The 23470-nt window shown below is 41.8% G+C and overlaps 1 protein-coding gene across 1 annotated transcript; it reads left to right on the top strand.

Moving 5' to 3' along the window:
• The first annotated feature begins 1285 nt into the window (after positions 1-1285).
• Positions 1286-22503, top strand: LOC126473147 (general odorant-binding protein 19d-like). The gene is made up of 7 exons (XM_050100005.1): positions 1286-1400; positions 9174-9249; positions 14076-14128; positions 15606-15641; positions 15825-15939; positions 18600-18670; positions 22318-22503. The coding sequence occupies exons 1-7, from the start codon at positions 1347-1349 to the stop codon at positions 22351-22353; spliced, it is 441 nt and encodes a 146-aa protein (XP_049955962.1). The 5' UTR covers positions 1286-1346; the 3' UTR covers positions 22354-22503.
• The last annotated feature ends 967 nt before the right edge of the window (positions 22504-23470 follow it).

Raw genomic sequence — 23470 nt, 5'->3', positions numbered from 1 at the left:
TCGAGGGGTGTGAAAGGGAAGCAGTGGTTGGGAAGGGAGTGAGACAGGGTTGTAGTCTATCCCCGATGTTATTCAATCTGTATATTGAGCAAGCAGTAAAGCAAACAAAAGAAAAGTTCGGAGTAGGTATTAAAATCCATGGAGAAGAAATAAAAAGTTTGAGGTTCGCCGATGACATTGTAATTCTGTCAGAGACAGCAAAGGACTTGGAAGAGCAGTTGAACGGAATGGACAGTGTCTTGAAAGGAGGGTATAAGATGAACATCAACAAAAGCAAAAAAGGATAATGTAATGTAGTCGAATTAAATCGGGTGATGCTGAGAGAATTAGATTAGGAAGTGAGAAACTTAAAGTAGTAAAGGAGTTTTGCTATTTGGGGAGCAAAATAACTGATTATGGTCGAAGTAGAGAGAATAAAAAATGTAGACTGGCAATGGCAAGGAAAGCGTTTCTGAAGAAGAAAAATTTGTTAACATCGAGTATAGATTTAAATGTCTGGAAGTCGTTTCTGAAAGTATTTGTATGGAGTGTAGCTATGTATGGAAGTGAAACGTGGACGATAAATAGTTTAGACAAGAAGAGAATAGAAGCTTTCGAAATGTGACCACAACAACAACAATGAATATTGCACCCATTACAGTGCAGCACAGTCTTTATAATGCAGATAATACGAAACATTCGAGTTTCGTTATAGTTCTCAGGTCCAGTCCGCACCGGATCGTCGTAACTGTAGAACACACCGAGGGAATAATCCAGATAGTCTAGCAGCCTATGACTGACGACCCTCACACTAATGAGTGAGTGGTTTGCAGTCTTTAACTGTGAGCTTTCACCGTGACAAGATCAGATTTAACCTGAACAGCACCGTACGTATGTCTGTTACTAGGAAGACGCTGCAAAAAAATGGCTCTGAGCACTATGGGACTTAACATCTATGGTCATCAGTCCCCTAGAACTTAGAACTACTTAAACCTAACTAACCTAAGGACAGCACACAACACCCAGCCATCACGAGGCAGAGAAAATCCCTGACCCCGCCGGGAATCGAACCCGGGCGTGGGAAGCGAGAACGCTACCGCACGACCACGAGATGCGGGCGAAGACGCTGCAAATGTGTCCTTGACCCAGCTGGGGAAACCCTGTGCATCAGTAAGGCCGGAAGCATCCCGGACGAGGTGTGGGATGCTACCTTGCGGATGAGCTCACGGGCGACACCCCGCCGGTTCCCACGGCGACAGCTCGTGGCACAAGGCTGAGTTACGTCACGCCAGTGCCGCCCCCGCCGCGCCTCTATAAGAGCGGCCCCATCCGTCGGCGCTGCAGACTCGCCAACCCGCCACAGCACCATGAGGACCTCCGCAGCCGCCACTGGAGCCGCGCTCCTCGTGTTCGTCGCCGTCGTGAGTACCTTGCTGGCTGCAAGTCCTGTCGACATCCTTACTTAATGTAGTACTTAAATAAGTAAACTCCGTCCGAACAGGCCTCGAAAGGCCCAACGATACCGACCGACCGCCGTGTCATCGTAACCGATAGGCGTCAGTGCATGACGATATGGAGGGACATGTGGTCAGCACACCCCTCTCCCAGGCGTTGCCGGTTTTCGTGACCGGAGTCGCTACTTCTCAGTCAAATAGTTCCTCAATTGGCCTCAAGGGCTGAGCGCACTCTGCTTGCCAACTGCACTGGGCAGACTCGGAGGTCAACCATCCAAGTGCCAGCCAAGCCCGACAGTGCTTAACTTCAGTGATCTGAAGGGAACCGGTGTTACCACTGCCGCAAGGCCGTTGGCACCTTAAGTATACACGCACTCGTAAGTCTTTACTGGCCTAGTAAAAAGTCAACGCGTTGTCCCTGCCTAGTGCCAGGCAATAAATCAGAGATGTTTTACTTAGTCCTTTGATTTCTTTGTCTTTAGTATACCCGACATGTTTGGCGCAACAGAATTCAACAACTGTGTTATTTAGCTTTATATAGGTTAGGATCTGCAACCGAATGAAGGTTGCTTCTTCTTCATTTCACGGATTAGTATTCTTGCGCTTTCCGATGAAGATTTCGTTCCTTTTTTTTTATCTGCTGGAATCCGTACCTCAATCGATAAAGACGAATCACATAAAATCACTCTCCTATCTGTCCGTCAGCCTATCTGTCTGTCTGACAGACTGTTGAAACCCCCTTTATCAGGAACGGGTACACGTATAAAGTTAAAATTTATATCATATATTAAGGTGAAGTAAAAAAGCGAAGTTTTTCAGTGAGCGCAATCAAGTGATACGGCCTTTATATCACATATTTTGATAATCGCTAACTCATCAAAACCTACACTGTACTTCCCGTTGACCGAGAAACATGAAATTTGCCAAGAACGAAGGTTTCACACTAAAACCAAAGGAAATCACTATTGATTTGTAATGATATCATAAGAAAAAAAAGTCTTTCGTCATTTGTTATCTTTCTGTTCGTCGATCTGTCAAGCCCCCGTTTTCTCAACAACGTGGCAAGTTGAAATTTATGTCATTTAGTGGTGTATTAAGCTTCTAAGGCAATGCATTCAAAAGATACGTCCATCTACCTCACATATTTTGATACCCGCAAGCTCAGCCATCAAAACCGGTGGGGTACTTCCCGTTGACCTACAATCATGAAATTTGGCAATATGAAACATTTCACAGCACAAGTAAAGGGAAAAATCCAAAAGAATTGGTAATTACATCATATTTCTTTTGTAATTTATTATACGACTTGAAACGTCAAATTAAAACATTCTCGGAAGTTCTGGAATCCCTGCGACTGATGTCCTGCCAGTTCAGATGTCAACAGGCGAAAGTCGTCAATATCCTCCATTCCCAGAATGGATGAGCTGTCTGTATATATAATTACGGAGTCCTACTAGCCCCTGGCCAGTTTTGGTGGTAGCTTTTCGGTTTTCTCGCCTTTAAAAAATATAACTTTTATGATGAAGTGACAGTGCAGCTACAAACATACTACAAAAGTAATGTGAGTGGTCCGTGCTAATGGCCTGGATTCGAAATGCTCTTCCATAATCCATTATGAACGCTGAAATGTTACTGTGTTACTCGTTGCAAAAGAAATTTGAGTATTTACAGTATACCAGACATTTCAAAAAGTTTCGGGACTGGATTAATAGAAAGCAGAGAAAAGTTTTTGGTATTCTACATAGTCTCCCACACTTGGGCACAACGCACAAAATGTTCATACAACAATGTGGAACTGTAACATATGTTCTTCTTTGGGATGTTGTTACTACAAGAAAAGTTTGTCTTTGGAATGTTGTTCACTCGCGCGTTACAGTGGCTTGAAAGACAGTTATGTCGTCAAAGCGTTGACCTTCATGTGAACTTCTGCAATTTGTCATTCCCTTGTAGGTTCGTATTGATAACACCAAGTCTCATCACATGTGATGATTTTGCATTCCAGTCAAGTCGCGGCAGGCGTCCACAAGTCATTATTTTTGTTTTGGAGTCAAGGTTTGCGGGTCAAACTTTTCACACACTTTCCTCTTCTGCAAAGCATTCTGGAGAAAATCTTGAACGCCTGATTTAGGGTGTTGCTTCATTGTGATTTGTGACAACAACGTTGACACACAACAGCCACACACCTACTACCTAACACTGCCTGTTGACAACTGACTGATCGAATGTTCATATGTTGTTTACAGACGCTAGTTCATGCTGCCACCATAGGTATACCCGCTGATATCGTTTATCCGCCAGGAACAAAGTCAGTCTCGGATCTTCTTGGACGGTCTTGTACATTTTGATAATAGTAAAAAGCTAGTAAGCTAATATCAGATCCTTCTGAATTTCCAACTACCCATTGAGTTCCCCCTTACAAAAATGTGTGTGTGACGAATTTACTCCCAATATTTCTCTCTCTTTCATGAGCCTGGTCCCGCAGTTATGCAGTGTCGGCTACCGTTAATTGGATGTGGCACTTTAATGTAAGGGGTGGCCAGATGCCATTCCTGTCGTCACCCCGTATTCCCTGGGACGGAAGTGGCGTACCCCAATTGTCTGCGCCTGGTGTAAGCCATGGAAGAGTACGAATGTCTTCAGATGTCTGCGAGTCGTGTAACTGAGGTGGAACGTGGGAAAAAGCCTGGTATTCACTTAGTGAGATGTGGAAAACCGCCTAAAACCCACATCCAGGCTGGCTGGTACTCCGGCCCTCGTCGTTAATCCGCCTGGCGAATTCGACCCGGGGCCAGCGCGCCTACCCGAATGCAGGAAACAGCGCATTAGCGCTCTCTGCTACCCTGGCGGGTAATTTACTCCCAATATTTACTCCTCAGAAACCTGGATGCCAAAACTTTAACAGTCCTTTAAAAATTACGAGACACAATCTTGGCATCTGTTAATGGCAGTGTTCAATGTTTCGACAAACGACCATCACTTTATCACCATTTGAGACTTTTATTGTACTTACCCAGTTACACAGTAGCACTCAGGCAGTATCGGAAAAGACAAGCAGGATAATACGAGCACAATGGCGTGCTTCCAGAAATTTTTGAGCTTGCATTAGTTAAGGATACCGAATAGTTTATCTGTGACTGTTTGTTGAAATGGAGAGAAGACAAAAGGTATTTGTTCAATGCAAAGGACCCTCCATAAGTCAAGGATACCTAACAGTTTATAATGAGTGACATGAAATCGAGAAAAAAATAACTTTGATGTAATGTTTTAGTTTACTGTAAACAGTTTTGAGCTTAATTACTGACTACAGGTGCTCCCAAGCGTTCCTTATTACAGTGTTCTAAGACGATGCTAACAGAATTTCACATTTGATACCAAACGAGAAAGGGAAGAGGTGTATAAAATTAGTTGTGCGTCAGTTCATTGTTTTTCAGTTTTCGTGTGTGTACAGTTATACGGATTTTTCGAGTTGTTTGGTCCTCAAAATGTGACTAGCTACAGTGTTATTTCATTTCGTCATAAGGTTTGACGATTTGGTACTAAGTATATGTAACGAAATGAATCTGAGAGTTGCAAAGACAACAAATTAAGGACTGCTATCATCATAATATTTCCTCAGATGCACGAAGGTTCATCCTGTTATAGTATTAAAAATTAATGGGTGTATTTATTGTTACCAGTATTCTTATTCCCAAAACAGGATGTTCCTAATTTCAAAACAGCCGTATAAATACCTCATTCGAGGTTTCCAAGTGTTAGTCACGTTTCGATAGAAAACTGCTGCAGCATCATCAAGAGATGTTACTACTACCTCGTCGAACTGCAGGTTCAATTTTAAGTTTCAACTTCGAATTAAACTGTACCTGGGTAGTGTGCTTCAGCAGCACTTAGTTTCGTGGCCCCACTCGTAAAATTATCGATGTCACCAATCAGATAGTGCAGATTCGGCGTTGATAGACTAAAAAAGTAGTACCTACTACGTAAAATACTTCAGAACTACTCAAGTTTGGGAACAGAGTGAAAAGTTGATAACATGCAGAACGCATCAAATTATTTTAAATGTCGAGAAATCAAAATCACAGAAGAAATTTAGTTTGTTTCCAAGGGACGTATGATAGGTCTACTACGGCTCGTGGTGTTTATCACTCACTTAGCGGATACTGTATTACTAGCAGCAATTTCAGACTATGCCGCTATTGGCTATGATGGTTTATCTATGAGGAACTAAGTAGCAGTATCCACTCAGATATTCACAAAATATCAGTCTGTTTTAAAGATTCACTACCAGCTCTGAATATGGAGAAATATGAAATACTGGATACACATAAAGCAGTAGCCGTTAGCAACAAGAGAAATGACCCCCGAAGCTAGTCAGACATGTACAAGAACGTCAACTCGCAACAATACTCGAAGGAAGATGCCTCTTGTAAAAGGGAAACACCTTCAGCAAATACTAAGAATCGATTTTCACATCGCAGTCTATAAACACTAGATTAATAGCTACACATGCGGAGCATCTCATTCCCCGTTAATAGAAGGGAGAAAAATGCTTATATATGATACCAAAAGTACCCTCTTCTGTGAATTTTGTATTGGGCCACGAAGAACAGGCCTACATCTCTACGAACGCCATAATATACATTTACAAATATTTATGCTACATTTCTAACATATACATCTGAAACTTTGGCAGAAACAGGTGAGACGTCGGATTCTCGAGAAGAAAACAGGCCGCGAAGTCTTTTTAGTAGTAAAGTACACTCACAGTGGAGAATTGTGATTCCGAAAGACTCTCTTTAAAGAACCTAATATTAAAGCAGCAATGAAGGGTAAATGATTAAGTGGAATAGTCATGTAATGATATCACAGAAAAAGAGCTGCATTAAGTTTGCAGGTCAAAAAGGTAGAAGAATCATTAGAAGGTAGAGCCAAATAAGAAACAGATATGGTTCTCCACGAATAAAGTTTTGAGACAATATGGAAAACGAATGAAAATTTTTGGAATTCCTAATTTGGAACAACATCTTAAAAACAGACAAATTTCACAAAGTATTGTTAACTTAGCAGTAAGAAGCTTATGAAGCTTAAAAATGTTTCGTAACAACAATAATAATAATAGTTGCGGATAAGGTAGGCACTGACAGGTGTGAATAATATCTAATCATCGGTAATGAGTCATGTTGGCAAAATACTAACGCGAAATGCTTACAGAAGAATGTAAAAGAGGTAGAATGGGAGCTGGAGGAAGATCAGTTCGGGTTTCGCTGACATGTAGGAAAACGAAAGGTAATACTGATTCTTCCAGTTGTCTTAGAAGGTAGTCTGAAAGAAAAGACCAAACCTATATTCACAGGACTTGTAGAAAAAAGAACAGATTTTTTCATCATTAACTGGAATACCTTTTATGAATATTTAAAGTTATCGAAGATAAAATAAAGGCAGCAATAGATTATCCACAACCTGCAAGACAGGGTTGTAAGCCTATTCCACATACCATTTAGCCTCTAAAGCAATGATGCAGAAAGGTTCAAAAAATGGTTCAAATGGCCTAGAACCGCTCGGCCACAACGGCCGGCTCAATGGTATCAAGCGAGAACTTACTAGAGGGCAGGGTGGAGATCTCTTGTGTTTTCTGATGAAAGATGGCACTACTTGAGGGCCGTGATTGCGTAAAAGGAGGTCAATTGAGGGCGTACGATTTCGTACGATTTCGTACTATTCTCGTAGTATTCTCGTCGTAATCCCACGCAGTCTAACTGCAAATTTATTCCTCAATCTGGTGATACGACCAGTTGTGTTTCCGTTCACGATCAACACTCCACGCAGTATTTTCTAACAGTATAACGCTCACCCACATACCACTGTTGTAACCCAGCAAGGTCTACAGAGTGTCGACATGTTGCCTTGCCCTGCTCCTTCGCCAATTCTGTCTCCATTCGAGCACATATGGATCATCATCAGACGATAACTCATTCATAGCCACATAAACTGTCCCTGTATTGACCGACCAAGTGCAACGGGCATGGAACCCCATCCCACAAACTGACTTCCGCACATGCATAGAGGTTTACCTGGTTGCATTCAACATTCTAGTGGTTACACTGGTTATTAATGTACCAGCATTTCACATTTGCAATGGCTTATCTGCGCGTACATTAACTTGTGGTCTTGCAACGTTAATCAGTTAAATATCTTACCTAGACAAGTGTATTGCCGAAATTTCATTACTCTGCGTTATTTATTTTTTGATGTTGCGATTTTTTTCTGACAGTGTATAAACGTTATAAAAGACAAAGTATGTTGTACATCGTAGAGAAGTTGATTAGCATCGAAGGATGTAAAACCATATTATCGTGGGTAAACACAAGCTCATTCATAAAGTACCAACAGTAGAAGTGCAGTTGAAATTAATACTGCGATCCCAAAACTGTAGTTCTTAGTATTTGTGCATTCTCATTTCTTTGACAAATAAATTTGTTTGTTATAGTTTCAATTTGACTATTGAAATAATAATTCAAAAATAACTTCTTGATCAATTCAGGAAATTGAATAGTTTAAATACACCAAAAGATGTTTTAATAAAATTTAAGACTGCATCCAAAAGCTTAGAGGTGTTTTGATGCACTACAGGAATTTGGACTTGGTTTCAGATGTAAATTTAGATGCAAGATTGTAGGAGGAGAAAGATAGCTATTGTCAAAAGAGATTTGAACCTGTGTAACTTTGTAAGCTATCCAATCCAACGTTAGGATTCTTGAGTTCTGTGATAGTAAACCTTATATTATAAACACAATAATATCAGAAATTGAGTCCGCCTAGATGCAAAACACCTTGTTATTCCTTTATGTCTTTATTATAAAAAAAATGGTTCAAATGGCTCTGAGCACTATGGGACTTAACTGCTGAGGTCATCAGTCCCCTAGAACTTATAACTACTTAAACCTAACTAACCTAAGGACGTCACACACATCCATGCCCGAGGCAGGATTCGAACATGCGACCGTAGCAGTCGCGCGGTTCCAGACTGTAGCGCCTACAACCGCTCGGCCACTCCGGTCGGCTGCAGAAAGGGTAACAAAAGAGAAATTTGATACACTAATTATAATTAGGAGAGAAGGAATAAAATCTTTAAGGTTTGCCGATGACATTGCAATTTCTTCAGAGTCTGGAAAGGAGTGCATGGATAGCAACTCAGTCGCTGAAAGCATTCGCCGTTAATAGCAAGCTCAAGGTTGAAGTCACTATCCGGCACGCAATTTCAATCTGCGAGGGAGTTCCGCAGCAATGGCCCCATGACCGCAGAATGAAATGATCGTTCCGCCACTTTTGCTACACTACTTCAGTTACCCATCATGTCTATTTCACTTCCGATGTTTTATAGTCTGCAGTGTAGAATTACTCTCATACTCCATATTTTACTACAGACTTCAATGCTTGAGAAGAATTATCTTGAAAACACTGACACTTGGTCAATAATGATTGCTACACATTTACATCTAACGTGAGTGTTTCTCTCATCTTTGTGTAGTACGCCACAGAAATATTGTGTGTGACCATCGACTATTTCATTTTTAGTTAAGGCTTCTAAGGAGCCTTTTCTATAATATCTGATTTTATTTATGACATTGGCGAAACGAAGATAGATCTATTTTTGTAGCTTATTGGGGGCCACCATTTTCTTATGTGCCTGTTACATAAGACTTAAAACGTTTTTAGTTAACGTATTCTTCGATCTATTCCCAGGTATCGGCGATGGAGATGACGCCAGAATTCATGGAGATCGTTAACAAATGCAAGGCAGAACATGAGCCCACTGAAGGTAAGACACATGTGGAAGTGATTATTGTTTACTCTGCACCGAGGAAGTCACGCTAGAGAAGGGATATAAGAGTCAATCAAGTGCTTATTTCTAGATGTTTCGCCCGAGAGGTTTCATTATTGCACGATATTCCTGTTTACTTCTTCGGCTGTGTGTTCAATAATTCCACACTCAGTAATGAACCTAGGAAATTACATGGAACATCATCTTTCCCCCTTCTCCCCTCCTCCTTCATTCTCGTAAGAAAGTAAGGAAGACAGAGCTGAAGTCACGTCGACTCCCAAATCATCAGTCGATCAATAATTCAAGCTAGTAACTAGCTGCGCCATATTAAACAAAGCATCCCAAAGTTAAAATAAAGTCATTTTGGGATTTCAAGGGGAACCTAAATGAGGAAGGCTGGTCATAGATTTGAATTATCATCCCTTTCCAACACTAGTTTAGTCCCACAATCACAAACGTTGCTACGCTCACTACTTTCTCGGCAATGTCTCACACAAGACGGGTTTCTCGTTCACGTCTTCCTACCAAATTGGGAATGACGTGTCATGTTTTTGTATATAAGGCATGGATGCTGCAGAGGGAACTTCTGAAGTGTATGTTTGTTACGGATGTTTATGCAACGAAGGAAAGAGAGAGAGTGTATTCCGGTTCCGAGATAACCTACTCCTATCAAATAGCCCCAAATGGGAAGCTGGGATCCACCCAGAACTGAAAATTCCCAACCGAATATCCCCTACTGCGAGGCCATGGGTCAAATGGTCTGGTGCTACCTATTACACTGAAGTCCACCCCCGGTAGCTGAGTGGTGCCGGCACGGTAGCTCAGCGTTTTCGGTCAGAGGGTTAGCTGCCCTCTGAAACAAAAAAACTGAGGCAATGGCTCAACACTGAACTTGAACGGGTGTCCTGGGACATCCGCACCGAACAAATGCAACGAAAAAAATCGAACAAACAAAAAAAGTGGTCAGCGCGACAGAATGTCAATCCTAAGGGCCCGGGTTCGATTCCCGGCTGGGTCGGAGATTTTCTCCGCTCAGGGACTGGGTGTTGTGTTGTCCTAATCATAATCATTTCATCCCCATCGACGCGCAAGCCGCCGAAGTGGCGTCAAATCGAAAGACTTGCACCCGGCGAACGGTCTACCCGACGGGAGGCCCTAGCCACACGACTGAAGGCTCGGAGAGTTTGAACCACTATCGCGGATGGAAGCCGAAGAACATTTTATTTCATCCTAGCCGTCTGTCTTCAGAATTAATAAAGCGAACTGCAGCAGCGTATTCACGAAGGCTGCTTTCACGATAGTTCTTTCTGAAAAGGAGAACCCGACATTGTTTGAGTAATTGGCACTACAGGACCCATGCATTTTCACTATTGGCGAACTGCGAAAACAGTTGTTACGGTCACTTTGACGAAAGCAGCCGTTGACATGAAATGTTTCGTCGCTATAAAAAATTACTTCTTGAGGACGTTTCGTCATCACCTATGTTCCCTAGACATCTTTCTCTTAAATTTCCTGGCACAGTTGATTTTTTCCTTATTTAATAATAATAAATTACATATAATAAATGCATAACTGATTTATAAATACAAGGCTTCAAACTAGGGGCTGGTGACAAATTTCACATGCTTCGAAAGCACATGTACCCAATATGATAGCATTCCCTTACTACTTTTCTTAACGCAGTAAACCATGGATCTATCATGTAGTACACTAACGATATTCTGTCTTATCTTTGTTTGAACTTACCCTGAACTGCAAAAATAGGGGAAGCGTAGAATACATCTGGCATTTTTCCTTGCGTGGACGTTGGAGTCATAGCGCTCTCCCAAGCTTCCAGTGCATGAGAAATTAGCACCGCCAGTGTTACTTCCATAGTGTTTCCTAGTGATATAAATGCATACAGGTTGATACTTCTGTCAACTAAAAAGTTATTACTGCGTCATTATTTTTCGGAAATAGACATGAAAATAGTATGAAGAATAATACTTTCGTTTCAGCAGCGTGTTCTGCCAATATTGGTACGATTATATATGTTTGCACACCAAATAAAAGTCGATGGCTTATATAGTCAAAGTAAAACTGGATTAACTAATCCATATAAAAATTATGATGTCCTAATATTTTCGCAAGATAAAGAAATTTAAGAGATCCTCCATGGAAGGCTGGAGATTTAGCAAACTTCTCCTCATGAAAGCTCGAAGTATTTACGAACATCCCCCTGCTATGTGATTTCACCTAGTTGTCGTCTTCCATGAGCGAGCGTCTGAGACAACCAAAGTAGTATCACGGCTAGCGTCCCTCTTACAAAATTTTTATAGTCAACATCACTCTTCTGCTGTAAGAATATGTTAGTTGATTATTAGCTGAATATGACTTCAATCCACAAAGCACGACATGCTGCCGAACTCTGCTAAGCACGTAAAGTGGCTAGCAGAGTTTAGATGTAGATTTAGTACTTGTACATCCACATCCGTTCTTCACTTCTTTTCTTGCTTTAATTCATATCGTACAATTATAAGATGCGGTCACCAACGCTGCCCCTTCCACAATTAGGAAAGCAAGTGCGAATGAGAGTTCTAATATCTTAAATCCAACCCCACGCTATCAACCATCACTTGTTTTCAGATCACGATGATGCCTAATGTTACATAACAAACTTGGAAGTCTAACAACAAAGCCCTCAAATAGTAAGGCACTTGCGTCTTCACCCCCAATTAGATAATTTTTTTCCAAAACTACGAAGCGTAGTGCTCTGGTAGACTCGACGGCAGGGTTCGAGAATACGAATGTCATAAACACATTTCCGACGTAGCAGAGACATGAAGAATGATTTGTCACGAAAACTACGTGCTGAAGGACATGTTTCGACTTCAACCCCTGTTTTCTGATCAATGATTCCCCATATGAACGGCCGTTTGCACGACTCGCCTAAAAACATAGCATCTCGCTATCTATTGTTCTAATTCGATCGCTGTCTCACCAGACATAATTAAAGCTGATGATCATAGAGAAAACATACGGAATTCGTATTAAACGTGGTAATCTCCTATGCGCAAGCCTCCCTTTATAAAACTTGGTGATTGATACCGTTGTCCGGTCTAATGTACGCTGTAGTGTCAAATGTGATGCATAATAACGAAAACAGGAAAATAGGAAAAAGAGAAAAGGTGATCACTCACCCAACATCATCGTAGATATTTACGTGCGAACCTCACTTGTGTGCTCTGTATAGGAGGTGAGTACTCTGTGCAGTGAATAGCAGCGCAAGAAGAAAGGTAAAAACAAAAAGTGCATGAGACCACTTATGTCACAATATTATCTGTCCGTTCATAGTGAGCAGAGCGTAGTCTCTTGGTGAAGTTTACAAATAATGCCACACAGACGCCATTTGGACCCTGTTTTGCAGGTTAGAATACTCGGCCACCTGAAGGTAGACCAGACACAGAGAGAAGTCTCAGTAAGCTTGGATATGCCACAAAGTGTCATTTCTAGGTTTTGGGGACGGTTTCGAAACAGGTAAAGGTCGTCTCAGGCCTGTGCAAGATCGACCAAGAGAAGTACACTTGCAACACGACTGGATGTAGAGCGTGCAGCTGCCTCGGGAGTTTCTGTTTCCCGACTAACTGTGCACCGGAGAATCAGAACAATAGGGCTGTTTGCCAGTCATCCGATCATGCGCATTCTGCTCACTGCAGCACAGAGACGGGCACTTGTATCGTGAAGGCTGGAGCGTTCAAACTGGACCATGAATAAATGGAGGAATGTACTGTTCCCAGAAGAATCCTGCTTCTCTTGTCGCGTATTACTTTGGAGAGGACCTGCTGGTAGCCAATATTAACCCAGAAATAACGTGGAAAGAGATCGGTTTGATGATGATTGCGTCATGCTGCTGGGAAGCATCATGCTGAATGGTCGTACTGAGCTGCACATCTTCGTTGGTGGTCGAAGGGATTCTGTAAACGAGCAGGGTACAGAGATGAGGTACAGAGACGAGATGCTGCTACCGCATGTTCGCCTTTCCAGAGGTAAAGGTGGTCCAGACTTCCTCTCTATGGGCAGTAACGCCCGCCCTCATTAAGCTGATATGGTGGATGGGTTTCTTGAAGATGGATATATCCATCACAAGGACTGGCCAGTGGCGTCCCCGGATCTGATTCATAGAAATCATTCTTGAGATATATGAGGGAAGCAAAACGCTTCCCGTCAGCTTCCACCAATGACTTTTTCAGACATCCGCACTCCTCTTGCTTAGGAATCGGATCGACCACCAAGAAAGCTCTTGAACCATCTCATGGAGAGCATGCCCTGTGGCTGTGCAGCATGTGTGGCTGTTAGGGGTAACCATATCCCCTACTAATAGCTTTTTTGCTCTGGAGGAGATTTCCCAGTTGTGTTATTTTCTTATAAATGTGAATCTTAGCTGTCAGAAGTTTTCTAGCATTATATTTCCGGCACTGTCGCATCCCAAATATCTTGAGATTAAGCTGTGCCGTATTCAGTAATCCTTACGACATTATGATAAGGCAGTATGTCCTCTTTTCGTTATTATGCTTATCTTTGGGATTCCAGTGTGTTTTACGTTCCATTCCTGGTAAAAGTAGTTTGCTGAACAAATTACTGGAAAAGTCAAGTCGATAATATCTGAAGGAAGCTGCAATTTATCAGTTCATCAAAGTGCGGACGTATGTCTTGGTATACACTTTTTGCGTTAGAACTCCTTAAAACCAAGTACTTAGGAACAAATGATATTTCCCTGAAATACATTGCTCTTATTGTCAGTGTGTCTAAAATTGTAAACTTATAAATTATGTACTTTTTTTCAGATGAGCTGAAAGGAATCATGATGATGAAGGTTCCAGAGAGCGAACACGGCAAGGTAAGATCCTTTCAGATAAACCTCCGATATCTGCTTGCAGCAGCACATTAAAGAAAACGGTCACCCTTGTTCCTACCGATTCACACTTCTTCATTTGCCCAAAAATAAATTCTGATTGCAAAAACTATCGAGAAATCCGGCGTTACTTACAGTTAGGTTTACTATTTACTCCCGTCACCGATGCGGTCATCAGGGACGAAGTACGTACTCGAAGTGGGTCACACAGCCGCCTATGTATCTTTCCCAAGGAGTCATTTCGGCATTCATCGTAAGAGATTTAAGAAAGCACGGAAAACCAAAGACTGGTACTGGAGCCACCGTCATCCAGAACGCGAGTTAATTGTCTTAATTAACGCTGCACTTCGGTCGGTACAGCAAAACCAGAGCTCTCTAAAGTGACTGGAATCTCGTCCTAAATACGAGAGGGCAGAGTGAGATAAAAACTGAACATGTAAAGCCTTCTTTGTGCGAGAGACTGGGATGACAATAACTGTGATTTGTGGCTTCGGCCAAATAACTTGTCATGAGAATCTTATCCGGTAAAAAACTGAATCAATATGTGACTTTTATCACGGGAATGCAGATGTGAGACCGAACTTCTGTGGGAGAACTCAAGTGCTACGCAGTTCCTCAAAAATAAAGAAAAATGTTTCTAGAAGCTTTCGTGATCCATTCATCCGTGTCACCTAAAAGTAACTCGGAAAGTTCAAAGAACTATTGTACGTTAGGCATGAGCTCTATGTCGTGATGCTAAAAAGTTCCACTGGGAAACTCAGTTTGTACAAAGCCGTCGTCCTACTATGCTACTCTGAAAACCTGAGACCTCACTTCGACTGAATATTCCAAGGGGATAACGTTCACACTGACAAAGCAGTGTAGGCAGTTGTTTTAGCGGGTAGCATACGTAAATGAAATGGAAGGTTAGTAAGCAGTGATGCTACCAAGAATACGTTGCTATACCAGTTCGGGTTTCCAGCATTACAAGTATAGTTGCAATTATGTCTTCAAATATGAAAACTACCGTAGTCACAAACAGCATAGGGCAACATCTCGTGCAAACCCTGCTTAATGAAAAGAATTTTCTGGTATCAGTCTGGGACGGATTTGAGAAATGTAGTTAAGAGAATGTGTATTTCGTAACTACTGCGAAATCTCCTCATACTTCGTGTTAATATCGCTAGATAAGGAGAACCGAGCGATTCCAACGTGGACATGAAGTATGTAGCCTGGCATGAAATTACTGTTTGCAGACTGCATTAGAATACGAGCTCATGAGTGATTGTGCTTAGATCGTCAGCAGTGACAGGAAGAAAGGCCTAGTGTATTGCAACCAATAAAAGTACACAATCAGAAATCTCTCTAGTGTTCTTAGGTTGTTTTACATTACAGTATTAATCGTACGGTCTTGATTAATTGCAACCTAAAGAAGTTTCAAACACAACAAAAAATAATTTGTCCTCTTTTTCTACCTTTACAGTGCTTCATGGGGTGCGTTCTGCAGGAAGTTGGAGTGGTAAGTACTGCCAATCCACTGGTCTGTGATACCACTACATTATTCCTAAGAATGTTAAACTATCTTGGGCTAATTTCAATCACGTGCACATTGAGTTACCGAATTCTTTATGAAAAAAGTTTGGAATAGGTGCCTGGAAGACCAAACAAAAAAAGCGTAACTGATTTGTGATTTCTTTTGTAGGTTAAGGATGGCAAGTTCGACAAGGAGGAGGCAAAGAAACATGCCGCGGCCAAGATGTCCGACAAAGACGAGCTGGAGAAGCACATGCAGCTCATTGACAAATGCAGCCAAGAAGGTAAGACACCACTACGTAGGAGACCACTCAGCAGAGTGTAAGGTTACAGTGCTGCTTTTACCACCCGTCATTTTGGCAAAATACTGGCTAAATGGTTCAAATGGCTCTGAGCACTATGGGACTTAACTTCTAAGGTCATCAGTCCCCTAGAACTTAGAACTACTTAAACCTAACTAACCTAAGGACACCACACACATCCATGCCCGAGGCAGGATGCGAACCTGCGACCGTAGCGGTCGAGCGGTTCCAGACTGTAGCGCCTTTAACCGCTTGGCCACCCCGGCCGGCGGCAAAATACTAAGTCCGTAGATACTGCCTAGGGTGTTTCACTGTCTTTGCATCAAACGTCGAGGAGTGATAGATCACAACACGGTGAAAACTTCTGTTGGAGATAAAATGTCTACTTAACGCTCCCCAGCGACTCTAGGTGTCGTTCAGTATGAACCGACCCCGGCACGATGAGATTTCACGGAACCTGTAGGGACTACTAACCAGTTGTGCAGCATCTGCATACTGTCTACGCCAGTAAGCTGACAGAGTGATTCTGAACAAGAAAACCTTAAGTGTTTTTAAGCAGAGGGAGATATTTTAGAAGCGAATCAGGAACTCGGACTACGCTTTTCACAAAGAGTGGATGACTGGCCTGTAGGCAACACACAATGCATGTACACGCTGCAGAGTACCTACGCCTTGATGCTTCTCAGGGGTATAACAAATAACAAAAGGCAGCATCGCCGACAAAGCATCAGCGAACATACTCGCTCTAACAAAAGTTGTTCCTAAAGTTTGATGCAAAGCCTTAGAAATATTCTGTCTGTTGTTGGATATGCAGATACGTGGGTACGACGATGAACTGGACACTGACAGATCATGGTACAGCTGAAATACACATGCTAACATGTTCATGATACATTAAGTTTAAAGGCAGCAAACGCGCTAGATAAATTGAGCTACATTTTATCTTCATACTAAGCTCTATTTAGAAATCTGTTGTCCTTCCTACTTTTCTGAAGCACATTCGTCAGAAAATAACGCTGTTGGGCGAGAATTGGCAGTTGCAAATTGTACCAACAATACACTGCACGCTGCAACTCGCTGCTCAATGTCGTTGTCAGATACTTTACTTACAAATATCGAACTAAATCCTGTAATAAATATTTTCTAATATGGTAACGCATTGTTGACGAAGTTCAGTTACTCTTTTGCGAATGAACTGTGTTGGAGACTGTTCGACTAACTGCGTGACTGGCCGCATTCGTTTCTTCTCGCGTGTTTTTGGGTACACTATACGGTCTGTATTTGACGCTGTCTGAAAGAAAAGCACATTTCTATCAAGCAGGGTTGTTACACGATTTCAGACCTGCCCAAGTATCCTTGAAAGTTATTCGTCACGTCTGGAATTGTTTATCCTGCCTGTGGACGTTTTTGCCCCAACACATGTGCCACTAAGCGCTATCTACTGACTCCTGCTCGTATGCTACATTAGTTGTTGACATGACCGCACTTATTGCACAATACTGAATATAGTGTGTTGTTGTTTCAAAATTTAGAGACAATTAATCATCCGAGAAAATTTTTACAATTCTTTGGAAACTATCATTACCCTTGCCTTCTCTAGAATAGGTTTTATTGTAACAGTATTATTTTATTATAACAGTAGCATCAACTGCAAAATGTATCAATTCTGCCTGCTGAATGTCTTGCGGTAGGTCATTCACGTATCTAAAGAATTGGAGTAGCCCCAAAGTTGAATCCTGTGGACTCCCTTTCCGATTACTCCAGTCACAAAAATTTTATACATTGCCGACGTTATCTGAATTATTCAGTTCAGCGTTTTCCATTCTGTTTGTTAAGTATGATTCAAACCGAATATGCATAAATCCACCAGTTCTATTAAATTTGAGTTTTTCTAAGAGAGTAATATGATCTACACCATCATACACTTTTGAAAGGTAATTAAAACATGCCAAATGGCAATACTTCATGATTTAAGGCTTACACTATTTGATGAGTGAATGTACAAATAGTATTCCCAGTCGAACAACCCTCCTGGAATCCAAACTGTGATATGCTAATTAAATTGTTTCCACTCAAGCGTGTGACTACTTTGAGTACATTACTTTGTCGAATATTTTGAAAAACGATTTCAGTAACGAAACTGGATGACAATTGTTTAAGACTGTCTTGTCACTTTTTTCATGAAGAGCAGCTGCATGTTTTAATCTGTCTTTGGCTGCTCACCCTGTTAATGCGTTCATTCCGTTTTCTTCTGTTTTCATGCATTTTATTTTTTAATTTTTAGCTGTTCAGTTCATCCCTAATGTTAATAATTTTGTCTAATCTACTATATCCTTATATTTCTCTGATAAATTTCATTTCTACTGCCTCACTTCTATTCCATTGTTATTAACATGACACATGACTCGGTTCCTTAAAGCACGAACACCCACTGCTCTATAAAATTTTTATCGTGGCTCTTTCCGTGTTTTGTATTCGGGTTCCACATATATCTGGCAATATTGCTAGTCTCGTCTCTGTACTTTCTATCATAGTCACATGTAATGTCATATGCTCGTGTAGGGCATTATCAACAGTGTCGTATGGTGACATTACAGGTTCCTGATTCAACAATTCACTGAGTACTCTGAATCTTGTTGCAGTCGATGGCGAGACGGACTCCTGCGGAATCGGCCCGAAGCTCATGGAATGCATCAAGCAGTTTGCACCAGAGGTAAAGACCACTTGGGTTATGAACATGTAGCGCATTTGCTATTTTTGGCTTCATTTCGATGCAATTTCTTGCCTCCTGTATAAAAGGATGTTCCCTAAGGTTAACAGGACACATAATGTGTACCAGAATCATGTTGCTGACAGTCACACCCACAGGCTGTGTATGCACGGCCATGCCCGGTTTCCACTCAAAAGTCATTTTCAAACACCCCTTAAAATACAAGAAGTTTAAACTACTACCCAGATAAATACACTCCTGGAAATTGAAATAAGAACACCGTGAATTCATTGTCCCAGGAAGGGGAAACTTTATTGACACATTCCTGGGGTCAGATACATCACATGATCACACTGACAGAACCACAGCCACATAGACACAGGCAACAGAGCATGCACAATGTCGGCACTAGCACAGTGTATATCCACCTTTCGCAGCAATGCAGGCTGCTATTCTCCCATGGAGACGATCGTAGAGATGCTGGATGTAGTCCTGTGGAACGGCTTGCCATGCCATTTCCACCTGGCGCCTCAGTTGGACCAGCGTTCGTGCTGGACGTGCAGACCGCGTGAGACGACGCTTCATCCAGTCCCAAACATGCTCAATGGGGGACAGATCCGGAGATCTTGCTGGCCAGGGTAGTTGACTTACACCTTCTAGAGCACGTTGGATGGCACGGGATACATGCGGACGTGCATTGTCCTGTTGGAACAGCAAGTTCCCTTGCCGGTCTAGGAATGGTAGAACGATGGGTTCGATGACGGTTTGGATGTACCGTGCACTATTGAGTGTCCCCTCGACGATCACCAGTGGTGTACGGCCAGTGTAGGAGATCGCTCCCCACACCATGATGCCGGGTGTTGGCCCTGTGTGCCTCGGTCGTATGCAGTCCTGATTGTGGTGCTCACCTGCACGGCGCCAAACACGCATACGACCATCATTGGCACCAAGGCAGAAGCGACTCTCAAGACACCACTGGAGGCGGGCTGCACGATGTTGGGGCGTGAGCGGAAGACGGCCTAACGGTGTGCGGGACCGTAGCCCAGCTTCATGGAGACGGTTGCGAATGGTCCTCGCCGATACCCCAGGAGCAACAGTGTCCCTAATTTGCTGGGAAGTGGCGGTGCGGTCCCCTACGGCACTGTGTAGGATCCTACGGTCTTGGTGTGCATCCGTGCGTCGCTGCGGTCCGGTCCCAGGTCGACGGGCACGTGCACCTTCCGCCGACCACTGGCGACAACATCGATGTACTGTGGAGACCTCACGCCCCACGTGTTGAGCAATTCGGCGGTACGTCCACCCGGTCTCCCGCATGCCCACTATACGCCCTCGCTCAAAGTCCGTCAACTGCACATACGGTTCACGTCCACGCTGTCGCAGCATGCTACCAGTGTTAAAGACTGCGATGGAGCTCCGAATGCCACGGCAAACTGGCTGACACTGACGGCGGCGGTGCACAAATGCTGCGCAGCTAGCGCCATTCGACGGCCAACACCGGGGTTCCTGGTGTGTCCGCTGTGCCGTGCGTGTGATCATTGCTTGTACAGCCCTCTCGCAGTGTCCGGAGCAAGTATGGTGGGTCTGACACACCGGTGTCAATGTGTTCTTTTTTCCATTTCCAGGAGTGTATTTATGCGTCACTTACAACAGGTAAAAGTGAAATATTGCACGAAGCAACAATTATCAGGTCAAGTAATCGCCGCTATTGACTTACTGGGCAGCATAGTATTCTCAAAACTACACACCAGCTGAATGAGAGGATTTTTTTCATATAGATGAGCAGTCATTCAGCTGATCTTTTCACTGCAAATATTGACGAAGTCGTTTAAGATGTCATAATTCTTTTTTCACTGAAATTAATTCTAATAAAGTCAACAAAAATCGACGAAAAATCCCTTGCCGTAGCTATGACCCGTACGAAGATACGAGTATGAACTTCCCTTATACTATAGCAAATTCTGATGCATTAAAGCGTAGGCAAGAAATACAGCACCCAAGAATAGTTCTCCAGTTCACCAGTTAACAACGGTAACATTTCCGCTCTTGTTTCTGCAGAGCCATGAAAGAAGGGCAAATGTCACAAATTGAATGGTTCGTGATAATTTAATTTGTTCAGTATCTCTTCACAGAACGCCTTTCGTAATCGCCCTAAATTATCGGAGCGCAAGCTTTCAGAACGATAATGTTTGAAAATATACGTAGACTAATTCATAGACATATAATCAACAATTACAATATTCCAACCGCAAAGCATTCTCATCGCATCTTAAATATGTTCAATATACTTCATAAATATTGAATACTCAGCTTTTTAAAAGCTTTACGAGAAGTCACGTTGAGTATTTTTCACTCTACTGGTATCGTCTTTAACAGAAAAAAGGCGAACGAGGAACCTATAGCAGTTATGATTTGCTGACTTCGCTGCATACATGGAACAGGAAGAAAACACACGCACGTTGAACAAGTCTCAAAATCATTTTGTGGACCGTGACAACACATTTCCCGGTGATATAAGCTTCCAAACTCAAGGCTGTTTAATAGCGATCAAAAACGGAAACGCTTATTTAATAAGTAATAATTATTTAGTACGTGCAAAACGAATATAGAATACAACTGAATAGTCGGTACAGAATCCACAACCATAATACCTTCGTTAGTAACATGTCACGGAATGACGTAATACGTCGCGTATAACAATTACATTTTTGTAATATGTAATCTCTGATTACATCCATCAAACTTATCAAGATCTTCTGAAGATGGACAAATATTCCCGAAGTATAGTCCAGGGGTCTTGTATAATAAATTGTATTGCATATACTAGATGATTATCTTATGCAAGAAATAGGAAACATACTATAAGAATGTTATTAGGCCATGAAAGAAAATGTTTACAAACTGCTCAAAAATAGTTCACAGGCAAACAAAATTTGTTTAGAAATTATTCATTAAAATTAAGGTAAAAGCAAACGGAACAATAATATTCCCTGCGACATGGATACTGGTTGCACGATATGCGTTCACATGTACTTGAAATACCTGGAATGTGAACATCATGTAATAATATACGCATCCCCAAGGAATTAAATTATTCATACTTAACACCGGTGGTACCATTCCGTCCACCTGGGAATTTCGCCTTTCCGCTGACGCTTGTATTTTAAATAGACCGCTAGTCCAACAGCTGAAGAGGCTTCTAGAAAAGCAATTGGCACAAGTTTTCCTTACGGTGTTTTCATGTTGACTCCAAGTCGAAATCGATGGATATTTATAGAAGTAAAATCCAACACAGTGAAAGCTGTGCCATACAGAAAGATCTGATTTACTATTTCATCGACAATTTCCGTTCGTCTCACAAACTCTTGTGGCTGATAGCAAAGTTATTCAAAGTTGGATCAATAGCTGAAGAATTGTCAAAAATCACATGGTTTTCAATTAATAGCCAAGAGGTTCATTGCCCAATTATAGCAACTAAAATGATCACATTATTCTTTATCACCCACTCTTTGTCAATACTGAAAAGAATTTTGTTCGTATGTTTTTATGGAAGACAGAGATGTGCTTGAACTAGCCCTTTACCTCTTGTACAGACTAATAGCGTTTCATTGGAGACCTGCGTTGTACGTGACATTTCTCCGTTTTGTTTGCAGTTTGACATTGCCCTCCCGCACGCCCCGTCAGAATAACCGCGGCACGACGCTGAAGACGCTGAAGTCGACGACCCGGCAACCAACTGCGTCCACACCAAATGACATCGACGGCACCCAGACAAGAAGAAGTGTTGATATCTGTACTGCTCTGTGCTCACTAAATAAAAAATAACTGTAGATAGGGAATGTCATGCAGTTGTCGTTCATTTAATACCTACCTTTCAAATGTACTCTTCTTCGGGCACCATTTCTCTGTCGTAATAGTGCTGATCTCAAGGTAACCAACTCAATTGTATGAAAGCATGTATTTACGAGCATAAGCTCACCGGAAAAATATCACACTGGTTGTTTTAGAGCGCTGTACACAGTTGTAGAACTGGTCAAGTGACCTGCACCGCTGACGCAAGTCTTGGCAGTGAAGTGTTACGTGTGTGCCAGTCGGTTGTGTGGTATCAGAGCAGCAACACGAGTGAACATCGAGATACTGCAGGATGGCAGGAAACAGCTAATGTGTTTGAACGGGCCTATAACCACCCTGTGAATGAAGTTATCTGATTTGTTGGTGTACGAGTGCGGACTGTGTAGCATGTATACAAGGAATAGTGTCGTAAGAACAGTGATTGTAAAAGGATGCTGGCCTACAGGGACAAGGGATGAGTCACTGACAACCAGTTTAAAACTCGATAGGAGTCGATGCTATCTATGAATGCAGGTTATTGAGATCTTTCCATTACTACGAAAAACCATTATCAAGTACACCTTTCAAGGTATCATAACGCTAGTATACTGCAGTCATTATGAGTGAGAAGGGAGCTCAAATAGCAGTAAAACATAGTCCAGAGAGTTTACATGCGATTATTTCTTTTACTAATATTTTCAGAATTAATTACAGAAATAATAATAATGTAAATAATTTCGAATGTGTTTTACAAATTTTGAATTAAATTAAAAACATAAAAACCTGTTATTTGAAAAATAATTAACTTATCCTCATTTATGCTACATAAGTCATTTGAACATAAATCTTTAATTTCGCATAAAATAAAATAATAAATTCCTATTTGTTCATTCAAAAGTTCAAATTTATGTAATATTAGAAAGACGTTTAAGTATTGGGTGGTCTAATTCTCCTAGTGTAGCTCAAGTAAAAAAC

Source organism: Schistocerca serialis, chromosome 4 (assembly GCF_023864345.2).
Source record: "Schistocerca serialis cubense isolate TAMUIC-IGC-003099 chromosome 4, iqSchSeri2.2, whole genome shotgun sequence".
Classification (NCBI taxonomy): domain Eukaryota; kingdom Metazoa; phylum Arthropoda; class Insecta; order Orthoptera; family Acrididae; genus Schistocerca; species Schistocerca serialis.
This window is presented reverse-complemented; position numbering and strand designations above follow the sequence as displayed.

Coding starts and splice junctions, on each gene's coding strand:
- LOC126473147 (XM_050100005.1), top strand. CDS start 1,347: ATGAGGACCTCCGCAGCCGCCACTGGAGCCGCGCTCCTCGTGTTCGTC. Junction 9,250..14,075: donor AGAACATGAGCCCACTGAAG/GTAAGACACATG, acceptor ACTTTTTTTCAG/ATGAGCTGAAAGGAATCATG. Junction 15,642..15,824: donor TTCTGCAGGAAGTTGGAGTG/GTAAGTACTGCC, acceptor TTTCTTTTGTAG/GTTAAGGATGGCAAGTTCGA.